At 39.4% G+C, this 12,746-nt stretch overlaps 1 protein-coding gene across 6 annotated transcripts in view; it reads left to right on the top strand.

Annotated features, from left to right (window-relative positions):
* Positions 1-12,746, top strand: part of Plekha1 (pleckstrin homology domain containing A1) — a 53,901-nt gene that overhangs the window by 38,567 nt on the left and 2,588 nt on the right. For 3 of the 6 annotated variants that reach the window (XM_038344518.1, XM_038344524.1, XM_038344550.1), the window contains 5 exons: positions 1,103-1,246; positions 4,164-4,232; positions 7,401-7,465; positions 7,993-8,056; positions 10,311-10,400. In XM_038344518.1, coding sequence (XP_038200446.1) covers positions 1,103-1,246; positions 4,164-4,232; positions 7,401-7,465; positions 7,993-8,056; positions 10,311-10,400 — 432 coding nt within the window. Of the gene's footprint in view, positions 1-1,102; positions 1,247-4,163; positions 4,233-7,400; positions 7,466-7,992; positions 8,057-10,310; positions 10,401-11,549; positions 11,699-12,746 lie in introns of all 6 variants that reach the window. The other 3 variants (XM_038344531.1, XM_038344535.1, XM_038344542.1) reach the window with 3 other exon arrangements.

Genomic DNA, 12,746 nt, shown 5'->3' on the forward strand with positions numbered 1-12,746 from the left:
TACATTGAGTGAAATTTTTTTTAAAAAAATCCCTAAAGATCTTTACTGTGTGCTTCTGTTTGTATTCTCAAAATGTCAGAACAAATGATTGGCTGTGAAGGAGTGCTACAAGGGCATCACAAGCAGACCCTGTGGCAGAGAGCAGTTCTCTGTGTTGATTATGGCGATTGCTGTGCAGCTTGTAGTCAGACTTTCCTTTGGGCCGCCGGTTCACAAATAATGACAGGGAGACTTTATTATGAAAGCTCAGCCTGTAGCTTAGGCTTGTTCCTAACTAGTTCTTTTTTTTTTTTTTTTTTTTTTTTTTTTGGTTTTTCGAGACAGGGTTTCCCTGTAGTTTCTAGAGCCTGTCCTGGAACTAGCTCTTGTTGACCAGGCTGGCCTCAAACTCAGAGATCCCCCTGCCTCTGCCTCCCGAGTGCTGGGATTAAAGGCGTGCGCCACCACCGCCCGGCTCTAACTAGTTCTTATAACTTAAATTAACCCATTTATATTAATCTATGTTTTATCACATGGTATTACCTCTCTTCCATCTTGCACCTCCTCTTTATTCTCTGTGTCTTCTGGCATCTCCCCTGTGCCTCGATTATCTCCTCCTACTTCTCTCTGCCCGGAAGTTCTGTCTATACCTCCTTCCTGTTGGCCATTCAGCTCTTTATTAAACCAATCCCAGCACTATGTCTTCACACAGTGTACAAATATCCCACAACAGCAGCTGCAAATGGTAATACCATATATGGACAAACAAGTGCATATATAAATGTTGATACCTGAATAAAGCTTATGGATGCTTGGTTTGGGTAATCGACCTTAGAAATACATACTTCCTCTTTGGGAAGAATTTGGTTAAAGTGTATGCAAGACCTCTGCTACTTTTTATATTTATTGTAACTTCCCATAGATCTGTTTAAATGATTTCAATATAAAAAGGCCCACCCCAAGAAAACCTGAAGTCAAGAGTTTGCAAAACAATAAAAGTGGATGTTTGTGGTTTGAACAAGAAGGTTGTGATTGAGTGTCACCAATTTTAAGATTTTCTAAGATAACATTAATCGAAAGTATGTTTTAAAGCAAGAAAATAATTTCTTTGGCTTCATTTTAGAAAGAAGAAGTAAATGAATGTGGTGAAATTATTGACAGAAACAATTTGAAACGGTCCCAAAGCCATCTTCCTTACTTTGCTCCTAAGCCACCTCCAGACAGTGCAGTTATCAAAGCTGGATATTGTGTGAAGCAAGGAGCAGTGGTGAGTAGCTTAACCATACCTGTGAAGTTGGGGAGGCCATGTGCCAGCAAGCTTGCAAGTCAGAATCAAGCTGTGTGCTTTATGTTTGAAAGGCCCAGAGTGCAGAGCAGTCTGTTGCTGGGAAGGGTGGAAAGGGGTAGAAAGGGGTTGCTCCATGTTTATCACACAGCGCAGTTATTTCCTTGGTCTTTGCACTGCTGGGTAAGTTAATGCTTATTTCCCCTATATTTAGTGTAAGTGAGCTTTCCCAAGTTTAAGTTTATGATAGAAAGGATTTCTTGTTTGTTTGTGTTTTATTTAAAAAACTTTAGTTTGTGTATGTGTGTGCATATATGAGGGAATGTTTTTTTTTTTTTTAAGATTTATTTATTTAGTATGCATACAACATTCCTTCCATGTATGTTTGCATGCCACAAGAGGGCACCAGATCTCATTATAGATGGCTGTGAGCCACCATGTGGTTGCTGGGAATTGAACTCAGTACCTCTGGAAGAGCAGTCAGTGCACTTAACCTCTGAACCATCTCTCCAGCCCATGAGGGAATGTTTTATGCTTTGAGAGCAGAAGTCAACTTTGTCAGTTCTGGTCTTCCACTTGGATTCCAAGGCTTAAATTTAGGGAAGTGCCTTTACCTGCTGAGCCATCTTAACCCCCAGAAAGTTCTGTTGATTTCCTACATCCTCAGAGATGATCAAGTATAGAGCCTTAGGAGAAACGGAAGTACCAGGAGTGGCTGCTAGCGGACAGCTCTGAGGTTGGGCTACTTAATCTCCCAGACTTCCAGTTTTATTTTATGTGAGGAAACTATTTTTATAAAACCTGTGGTCTGTGGTTTTTGAAAGGGATTAATGAGAGGTGTAGCTTTTGACACAGCTCTAGGTGCTAAGGAAGCATCACAGGTGAGTGTAGGTTGTCCCCATAGTCAGCATTATGGGAGGAAATTTCTTTCCTTCTTTCTTTTCTTTTGGTTTGGTTTGTTTGTTTGGTTTTTTGAGACAGGGTTTCTCCGTAGCTTTGGAGCCTGTCCTGGAACTCTCTCTGTAGATCAGGCTGGCCTCAAATTTACGGAGATCTGCCTGTCTCTGCCTCCTGAGTGCTGGAATTAAAGGTGTGCACCACCCATTGCCCGGAGTAGGAGGAAATTTCTATAAAATTAACATATCTACTGGTATTCTAAGGCTCCAGATACTTTTCTGCCAGGTGCTGTGATTCACACATAAAATCCTAGCATTTGGAAAACTGAGGAGGGAAGGAAAGAAAGTTCTAGATTAGCTTGGGCTATCCAGCAAAACCTTGGGCATTTTTTGTTTGGTTTTATTTGTTTGTTTTGATTTTTTTGAGACAGGGTTTCTCTGTGTAATCCTGGCTGTCCTGGAACTCTCTGTAGACCAGGCTGCTGGCCTTGATCTTAGAGATCTGCCTCTCTATGTCTCCAGATTGCTGGGATTAAAGGTGTGCTATGCTACCACAGTTCAGCTGATGTTTGTTTTTTTTTTTTTTTTTTTTTGTTTTATCAGTTTCTTTTTAAACATTTATTCTGTATGAACTAAATCTTGAGACTCTCAGGACAAGATAACATTTGAAAACAAAAGGAAAAAAATAGGAATAAGCAAATACTTCAAAGTCTTCTGGTAATTCTGCTTCATTTTGCTTCACTTTGGTAGCTCAGTTTGGAAAAATTCTTCCTGCTTATTGGACCAGTTTCTCAAGATAGGCTGTCTATAGGCGGAGGAAGGATTTCCCCAGGCTGTGAGCCTTAGTTGTAAGCTAATTAGGCTTTTTAAGGAGGTAAACCTTTATTCCTAAATCTAAACAAAAGAAAAGAAAAATTTGCAGATTTTTTTCCTTAATTTTTTTGAGATTTTTTTAAATGTGTATGTGTGTTTACTTGAATGCACATCTGTGTACCGTGTGTATGCAGTGCTAGAGGAGGCCAGAAGGGGGTGTGGGATCCCCCTGGAACTGGACTTAGAGACAGTTATGAGTTGTGTGGGTGTTAGGAATTGGACCTGGGTCTTTTGGAAAAGCATTCTAACTGTTGAACCATCTCTCCAGCACTATTTACAGATAATTTCAAGTACTAAAAAATTGACAGAAATATTCATATAAAAGTGTACTAAACATTTTATGTATGGTTTTGTTCTGCTTTGTATTTATTGCTGACCTGTTATATATGAAGTACTTGAAATGCATGTTATAGATAGAGAAACCTGATGAGTTAATGACATTTCCCATGCTGATCTTTACCTTGTAGGCTGGGCTGGCAAAAAATGAAGGGAATACTTTTTTTTTCTTTTCTACTGTTAGTGATCGTGCTGGGGAGATGGCTCAGTAATTAAGAGCACGACTGCTCTTCCAGAAGTCCTGAGTTCAATTTCCAGCATCCACATGGTGGATCACAATCATCTATAGTGGCATCTGATGCCCTCTTCTGGCATAAAGTTATACATGCAGATAGAGCACTCATACATATAAAATAAATAAATATTTTGAAAATCTGAGGGGCTGGAAAGTTGGATCAGCAGAACACTTACTGATCTTCCAGAGGACCTGAGCTCAGTTCTCAGCACCCACATGGGAGCTCACAACTGTCTGTAGCTCCAGTTTCAGGGGATCTGGCATCCTCACACATACATGCCAGCAAAAACACCAATGCACATAAAATAAGAAGAAATAAATTTTTTAAAAAATTTGAAATGCCAGAGTCATTAATAAACTCTTGAAAGTGAGCTGCCCAAGGCTGAGACTGTCATTTAGGGGCTGTTTAGCAGGAAGAGGTGCCAATTATCACCTTCCTTGGGGGAAGTCTGTTGTTTCTGTGTGCTTAGTGTTTCTGATTGTGGGTTCTTACTGGAATGATTAGGGGTGATTAATATTGGACAGTCTTTGAAGCCTATGTCTATGTCTTCTCTGGTAGATGAAGAACTGGAAAAGAAGATATTTTCAATTGGATGAAAACACAATAGGCTACTTCAAATCTGAACTGGTATGCAGTTACTTCATAAATATGCTTTCAAATGCTTGGCAAGTTACACTGTTGTGAATGTATGCTTGTATGCTGTTTTGTTTTTCAAATGTTCTGGTTCTGAGGGCATCTGTATTTCAGTCTACTTGGTTGTAATGCATTTGGTTAGTCACATTTTCTTTAATGTGTTTTAAATAAAACTGCCATATCTTCAAGGAAACATTCCATTTTGATGGATCTAAAATTAGCCTCCCATATGTAAATCTCTGTCAGAGGGGATTGGAAGAGGTGGTAAAGGGATCCTCTAACAGCAGCATTCATCCCTCTGCATGTCTGCCTTCCCTGCCCTTCTTTTTCTTAGCCCTTTCTTTGCCTATTTCAGATCAGCTCTTAGGTTGTTTCATCTGAGATATTTTTGTCGTGTTTTGAAGGCAGAATCAAAGATTGAGCCCTCCTCCCTCCATTTGAGTAATGTACTATTTAAGAAGTCATGTAGCCTAAATCTTTCAGTAGATTATTGCATAAATTAATGAAATTCTCTGTCTCTTCTTCAAAAGTGTGGGACTATTGTATACTCCATGCTGTATTTGAATGAAGGCATTAAAACAACATTGTCCAGTTGAACTTTCTGTCCTGAGATATGTTCCATACCTATGTTGTTCTGTGCAGGATACATGTGACTTTTGAGTGCTGGTAATAAACAGTGTATAAGGAACTGAATTTATTTCATTTTAAAATTAAAACTAATTTTACTTCATTTTAGTAATTTAAATTTATAGTTATTCATGGACAGTAGCTGCTGTATTAGGAATATTTTAAGATTTGTCTTAAGTGTCAATTCTTTTAGGAAACTGTTGTGGGGTAAAATGGCAGAAGCAGTCTGTATAAGCTGGCGTAGACAGTCAGAGCCCACATGTAATGAGGAGGCTTCCCCTCCCAGCCTGAAGAGCAGAGAGGAAGGAATGCACAGGACGTGGATAGTGACAGAGATGAGAATGGTCACACAATACTTTTGATAAAATGAGGAAATATATGAAGGATAGTAGAAACTTAGAAACCAAGGTTCTTGGTATAAAATCATTGATTCTTGCTATAACTCAACAAACATAGACCCAGACAAGTATTATATCATGTGAGTGCATATGAGTGTACCTTCCCCCCTGAAAGAATCCTGGACTCCATGGAGAAATAGCAGATTCAATACCTGGGCAAGAAAAATAAATGCAAGATAAGCCTGGAATATCTTATGTCAGAAAGCAAGGACATGCTGAGAAAATGATAATCACCCAGAAACTACTTTACAAACAATCCCCTCACCAGATTATGGACAGTGAGAGTATCAGAATACATAATGATTATAATATATTACAGCCCATATAGCCATATGACTCAATGATTGGGTGGTGACCGAGTTCATGTAATTCCAGTGAGGAACAAGATGCCTAAATAGGAATGAGAGATCAGTCTGTGAAATGAACACTGAACCCAGACGGAAGAGAGCATAGAGGGAAGAGAGTACAGGGAAGGCTGGCAGACACCACTTCCATCAGACGGTCAGGTTCAGTGAACTTCTCTGGTGGTGAGAATGTTGAAACCACTCATCACCCGACAGGGTAGCCTGAACAGAACACAGCATCAGTTTTGTGCTGCTCCTGTTGAAGGTGTACAGTCTGAGTTTAGTCACCAGGTGACAGTAGCCACATCCGAGGGAGGGGACAATCTACAAAATAAAGTAACTGTTGTGATCTGCAGGATTCTACAGGAGTGAGCATCCTAAAGGAAAAGAGAGACAGCGAGTGAGCATTCTTACCCTGTAAGACAATGTGGAGGCCACTTGCTGACTGTGATGCCCATAACGTGAGGACTTAGGTAGCAGACGGGAGCAGCAGCTCAGCGCGAAGTGGCCATGTTCTTAGTCTTTTTGTAAAGTTGTGGTTGTCTCATGGTTCAAAGAGAGACAGAAAATTGAGGGAAAATATCTGGTATGGAAAGAAACAGAAAATACAAACAACTCATTTAGAAAGAAATTGAGCTGAGTGTGGAGCTAAATGGTAGCATGTGTGCCCAGTGTATCCGAGGCCTTGGGGTTAGAGCGTGCTCAGTGTCACTCAGGATCCCGGAAATACGGATGTACACTGCACAGATAGTGCTCATTAATCATGAGGCTGTGGCTGAGGGAAAGATCACAGATCTGTCCCAGAGAAAATAAGTGGAGAAGAAATAGTGTTTCTTAAATTCCAGGTTGATATGTGTGTGAGTGATATTAGAAAAAAATCACCATTTGGCAGGCAATTATGTCAGTAATGATTTCAGGTAAGAATCCTCAATATTTGGTAAAACTGGTGGGGAAATTATGTTGGAAAATCGAGTACTGCATAGGCTCCAAATGTCTCAGTGGTGACCGATATGAGTCATGTACCAGCAGTTGGTCAAGTCCACACCGTGCACCTCCTGGTAGGGATGGCTGAGAAGTAGTCAGTGCTGTGGTTTCCTTCTAGAAGCATGTGGCCTACGCATCAGAATGAATAAACATCAGACAGACCCAGACTAGGACACAGTCTGTGAAATAAGTGGGCGATTTACAGCTCTGCAAGATCACAGAAGACCAAAGAAGTAACTGCTCTGAAGTAAAGGAGACGAAGAGAAGGGACAGAGAAGCAAGGCTGCCATAGACTCTGAGTCTTGGACAGAAAATATGTCAGCTTGTCTTCTGCCATGACGGACACCCACGGGATAACTTGTAAGATCAGAATGTGGCCTGTGGATTGTGGTCATACTGCAAAGATGCCGAGGTCCGAGCTTCATAACTGTGCCATGATCATGGAAACTCTGTTTTAGAAGTTAAATGCAAGTACCCAGTAGTATAGATACACCATGCCTTTACCTTACCTGCAGGTGCTCCCTAAGTGTGTGTTCAGACACCATGTGTGCAGGCTTATAGCAAAGCTGGGCTTGCTGCACGGTGCTGTTGATGTCAAGATGGCATTCCAGAATAGGAAATAGAGCACTTACTGGTCCTCATGGTCCACCATGACCAAGTCTGCTGCTTAGTGACTGTCATTGAGTCCAGAGACTGAAACAGCTGTGTGTATAAGGCCATAGAGCTGTCCTGCTGCTGCAGGTTTCAAAAGGTGGAGTTATGTCTGAGATTGACTTGAAATGTCCTGTGTCTCTTTGCTTTTTTGCCAGGAAAAGGAACCTCTGCGGGTAATACCACTTAAAGAAGTTCATAAAGTCCAAGAGTGTAAGCAAAGGTAAGGGACTGCCTGACGCTGGCACAGCAGTTTGAAGAACAGCACCTCCCCTGGTTCATGAACTTACAGCATGTGCTTCTCCATCTTGTGAGAATTTTAAACTGGTTGAGTTATGCTGCAGTTTTGTTGGTTAATCTATAATGTATTGCAATCTTTTATTTGAAAGCTACAGATTAGGAAACAATTCATTTGTAAATGACATTTCAGAAGTAGCTCATTAATGCAAAGGAAAAATTATGAGAAATTACTTTTAGTATTTCAAAGGTGCAGAGAACAGGTTGTCACAAGGAATTGGACCAGCTGTACCATGCTGAACTGAATAAACTGTAAGCACTTGGACTCTAAAGTTGCTTTATGATTCTTCTCTAAATGAATTGTATTCAAAACTGAGAAAAGATAATATGGCTTTGTTAAATTAGTGTTTTCTCTCTAAACATTTAATGACGCATATTTGATATTGAGTAAACAGCTGAAAGAAACTGTCAAAACTGATTTACATGCAACTTGATGATTGTTTTTCCTAACAGTGACATAATGATGAGGGACAACCTGTTTGAAATTGTAACGACGTCTCGAACTTTTTATGTGCAGGTAAGACACTTGGAGATTATAGATTGTCTTACAAGCAGTTAATAACATTCAAAGGTGAAATAAATATAGATAAACCTTGTCTGTTTTGACAAGTGTAATTTACCAGCTTATTGAAAGATGTCAGGTGGTGGTTGGTGGTGGGGTGTATGTTTAGAAATGGGGATTATTGTGTTATGAATTAGTGATATCGACCAAAGTCACATTTGGAAGAAAGGAAGTGCTGTTTTATTTATATTTTAGCATTGTGCCTTCAAGTGTATTTTCTTTCTGTGTTTTTAATATTTTTTTAATTTTATAAAAATGGAAGCCTCAAGTACATAAATGAAATTATTAGAAAGAACATTTGTTTTTGTTCATGAAGGTTAACACATTTGCTTATTGCAGAAAAGTTAAGAAAATGATAGTTTATAAAGTACACATACTCCCACATCCAAGCACTGATTCTTACAACAAGCAAGGCCATATACTAAATGTATAAAATCTTGTTTGTTTTCCTATATTATCATTTTTCCTGTGTCATTAAAAGTTATTTGGCAATAACTAAATCTGGTGGTTCTTGCCTTTAATCACACAGTTCAAGGCATTCAGGAGGAAGAGGCTGGTAGATCCTGGTGAATCTGTGGCCAGCCAGGGCTGTGTAGTGAGATCCTGTCTCAAAAAAGTCAGATAAACAAAAAGCCATCTCTGCAAACATTTTAGAATTACACCACACTCACTTCATGTATGGCTGTTTCTCAAGTACTGATCTTTTGTGACTACACGTTTATTTACAGAGTTTTCATACATTTACTGTGAAAGTATGATGATGGGAACATCTGTATTTAAAATTTGACCTAAATTTCTGATTTTTTAGGCTGTTCTAGGTCAGATTTAACCACCAGAACAGTCTTTCTGTCTCGTCACATTGATTTTGATCATGATGCTCCTACTAGCACTGAGTGAAAGCGTATGCTGTGGCCATGCCACCCTGAGCATTCTGATCTTATAATATTTAGATTTAGACTAGCCAGTCTTTATCAAGAAAAAGAACTATAGCCAGGTGTGGTGGTGTATGCTTTTAATCCTGGCACTTAGGAGGCAGAGGCTGGTAGATCTCTGTGAGTTCAAGGCCAGCCTGGGCTACAGAGCAAGTTCCAGGACTGACTGGGAAACCCTGTCTCAAAAAAAACAAAACAAAACAAAACAAAACAAAACACCACCGTTTCTAAAATTAGTATGTAAAATGGTGCCAGAATGTCTTTTAAAGTTTCAGCTATACGTGTAGCAAGTTCAGACTGTAGCATTTGACAGCAAAATAGGAACTTTCTTTGTTTTTCCTCTTATTTCCTTTCCCAAAACAATCATTATTGACCATTTTATGTGTCTGGGTTTAAAACATGCAGTTTGCTGTCATGTCTCCATATAGTACCTTGTTCAGAAAAACCTGGGTTCAAAACAGTGCTTCTAGAGCCAGGTTTGGTGGCATATGCCTGTAACCAAACTCTCAAAAGGCTGAAGCAGGATGTTCAAGGGCAACTTTGATTAAAAAAATGAATTGAAGACCAGCCTGAGCAATTTAGTATGAGCTGTGTCAAAACTAATACACAAATTTTGAAATAAAGGCTCAGTGGCTGAGTGTTTTCCTTGAATGTGTGAGGGCCTTGGTTTATTCCCAATAACACGTTCTCACACAAAAAGTGCTTTCAGGGGTTGGAAAGATGGCTCTTGCTGCTCTTCCAGAGGACCAAGTTTTATTCCCAGAATCCACATTGGGTGGCTCACAACAAACAGCCTATAATCTACAACTCCAGTAGGGTCCAATGCCCTCTTGTAGCTGGGGACAGCTGGACCAATGATTCATGAGCTTACTGAATCCCACTCTACACACACACACACACACACACACACACACACACACACGCACGCACGCACGCATGCACACAATGAACCTTTTTGCAAAGAGTTTTGAAGCCAGGCATGTTGGCACACACCTTTAATCCTAGCAGTTAGGAGGCAGAAACAGGTGGATCTCTTGAGTTCAAATCAAGGCCAGCCTGGTCTACAATGAGAGTTTATAACATCCAAGGCTACAGAGAGAAATCTATCTTGAAAAACAAAATAATTAAAAATAAACAAGAAGTGCTCTGAAAACTTTTTAAAGAAATTATTGTCTTTGAATGTGTTTGCAGGTGACATTGCCACAGTATGGAATATATGGAAATAGAAGGTGATTTGGAGAGAAATTTCACTGAGATATCCCTTTTATTTCCTTTAGGCTGATAGCCCTGAAGAAATGCACAGTTGGATTAAAGCAGTCTCTGGCGCCATCGTAGCACAGCGGGGACCTGGCAGATCAGCATCTTCTGTAGGTTTCTCCTTGGGGAGACTCTGCATCCTTTGGTGTTGTTTTCTTCCTCTCCCCTAATCCTTTGGTTTCTATTTTGTTGAGATTATTTGCATGTTGACTTTCATACCGATTGGACTTTCAAAAATAATGCACCCTAATTTAGAGCTTCCTTGTAGTGTCACATGTACATAACTTTCTGTGCACATTGTGCTAATGCACAAGCGGGGCAGCTAAAGAATAGATCCTTTCTTCCTTTGTTCTTGCAGTTAGGTTCTTGTTAGTAGGTCTAGGTGTGGCAATTTGGCCCTCTTGATGTGGCATTGGTCTGGCCATTCAAGGCACTTTCAGTTCTAGCAAAACAGTTTTGTGATGCCTTGGTTTCCCCTTTACTTGCCAATTTTCAGTTAAGATTTTTTTTCCCTTAGGGGTATTGGAATACCACTGACCAAATTAGAGCCTTAAGAACAGTTTTGTGTTCCCATTCAGTTTTTTCCTATTTCATGTTATTTAAAATTTTTAGCAGGTTGATAGAAAAGCTTGTTTATCTTTGCTGTATTTTGATAGTTACATTGGAACAGCTAAATGATCTGTTCAGACATAGCAAGAGAAACATTTGTTATTCATCTTGTTCAAGTGAATCCTAAGAATTAGTTTGTTGGGAATACTTTGGCCATTCATCTCTGTTCTGAAAATGCAAACCCTTTTGAGAAATTACATCTTAAAAGTAGCACTGTTGCCAGCTGTCCTGGTATGCTGTGTCATAGCCTAGATATCCTGTACTTTCATTATTTTTCCTGGTAGTAATACTGTCTTTTAGTAGTTTCCTGGTAGTGATAATAACAGATCAGTAGAAAGTAATCCATTTTTTCTATTCCTTAATCATTTATCATTATACTAGTATTCCTGTAGGAATATTGAAGAAATCTCTTTCATGGGTGTTAGTTTTGTAACTGCCTGCATTTTATGTGACTCTTTCAATAATCAAGTATGAGATTCTCTGCAAAAACAATGTCTGTTGGGAAGAGGGAAAATTGGAGAAGGGTGTTTGTGTTCTGTGCTTTGTGGTGGGGCAAATTGGACTGAGCTGTGACTATCAGCAGAATTCTCTCTTTTCCTCCCTCTCCCAATATAGGTTAACTCTAATCTTAGCTTTGCACTGTGTTCCAGATGCGGCAGGCCAGAAGGCTGTCGAACCCTTGTATACAGAGGTATACATCAAGAGCTGGTGAATGCAGCACGTATGTGGGCTCTCATGCAAATGTGCCTTCTTAGTAGAGGGCCTGGACACGCTCCCTACTTACAACTGATCATAGAAGGTTGAGTTAACTGAACTGCCTTTTGCAGTTGTCATCACTAACGCAAACTATTTTACTGTAGATATCAGATTGAATATGTATAGTAACAAAAAGACAAAAGCAACCCTACTAATGGAAGCTTCCAGAGCTTCAGTAACTAACTGACTGAATTGCTGCAAGAGTTTTGATTTCTATGTTTTATGTATTTTGATATACATATATATTTTAATACAAATAAAATTAAAATGTGCCTTTTTTTCTGATCCAGGCAAACTTCTGCACGCATCCACCTTGGATAAACTTTGTCACCAGAATTGCATGGCATTTTATAGCTCTGGTGAAGTTTACCTTCTAATGGGAGCCTGTAGTGTTTGCTGGTTGTGGCGCTGTTACCAAGGCAGCTAGCATCCTAAACGAGTGCACTCCAGCAGCTGCCCAGCGCTCCACAGTGTCATCAGATTTGTTACTAGAAGAACAATAAAATCAGTATTCACGACTGATCTTACTTCATCAGTTTTAAAAGTGATTCAGTTGTACCCATTCTTACTTTTAAAATCTTAAACCATATGAATGTGTGACTTACCAAAATAAACATTTAAATCAGCTGCCATAATTTCAGTGAAATTAATAGAAGCAAAAAAATAAGTTGTCAGACTACTTAGATAAAATCATGTCTGAAAAGTCTTGATTAATCTATAGCCTTTCATTTTTGTGTTTTTTTTTTTTTTTTTTAAAGACTTGGGATAACCGCCATTATTTCTAAATACTGGTAGACTCTTCTTTCAACACAATTCAGTTGCAGTTGGAACACTGTATTTCATTTTAGGCTAGCTAGGCCTTCAAAGTGCCATAAGCTGACAAATTCAGCTTTGGTGACAGAATCAGTTTCTTAGTAGAATTGGTTGTTGGCTATCATTGCTTTGAACTCACCCCTAAAATGCATTGCTTTGGGAAGGAACTTGCACATTTACGCTGCATGGCTCAAGCTTCTGCTTTGTGTGTGTGCGTGTGTGTGTTGTTTGTTTTTCAGAGAATCAAGTCTCACACTGAGTGAATGACTAACTTCACT

Source organism: Arvicola amphibius, chromosome 1 (assembly GCF_903992535.2).
Source record: "Arvicola amphibius chromosome 1, mArvAmp1.2, whole genome shotgun sequence".
Lineage (NCBI taxonomy): Eukaryota > Metazoa > Chordata > Mammalia > Rodentia > Cricetidae > Arvicola > Arvicola amphibius.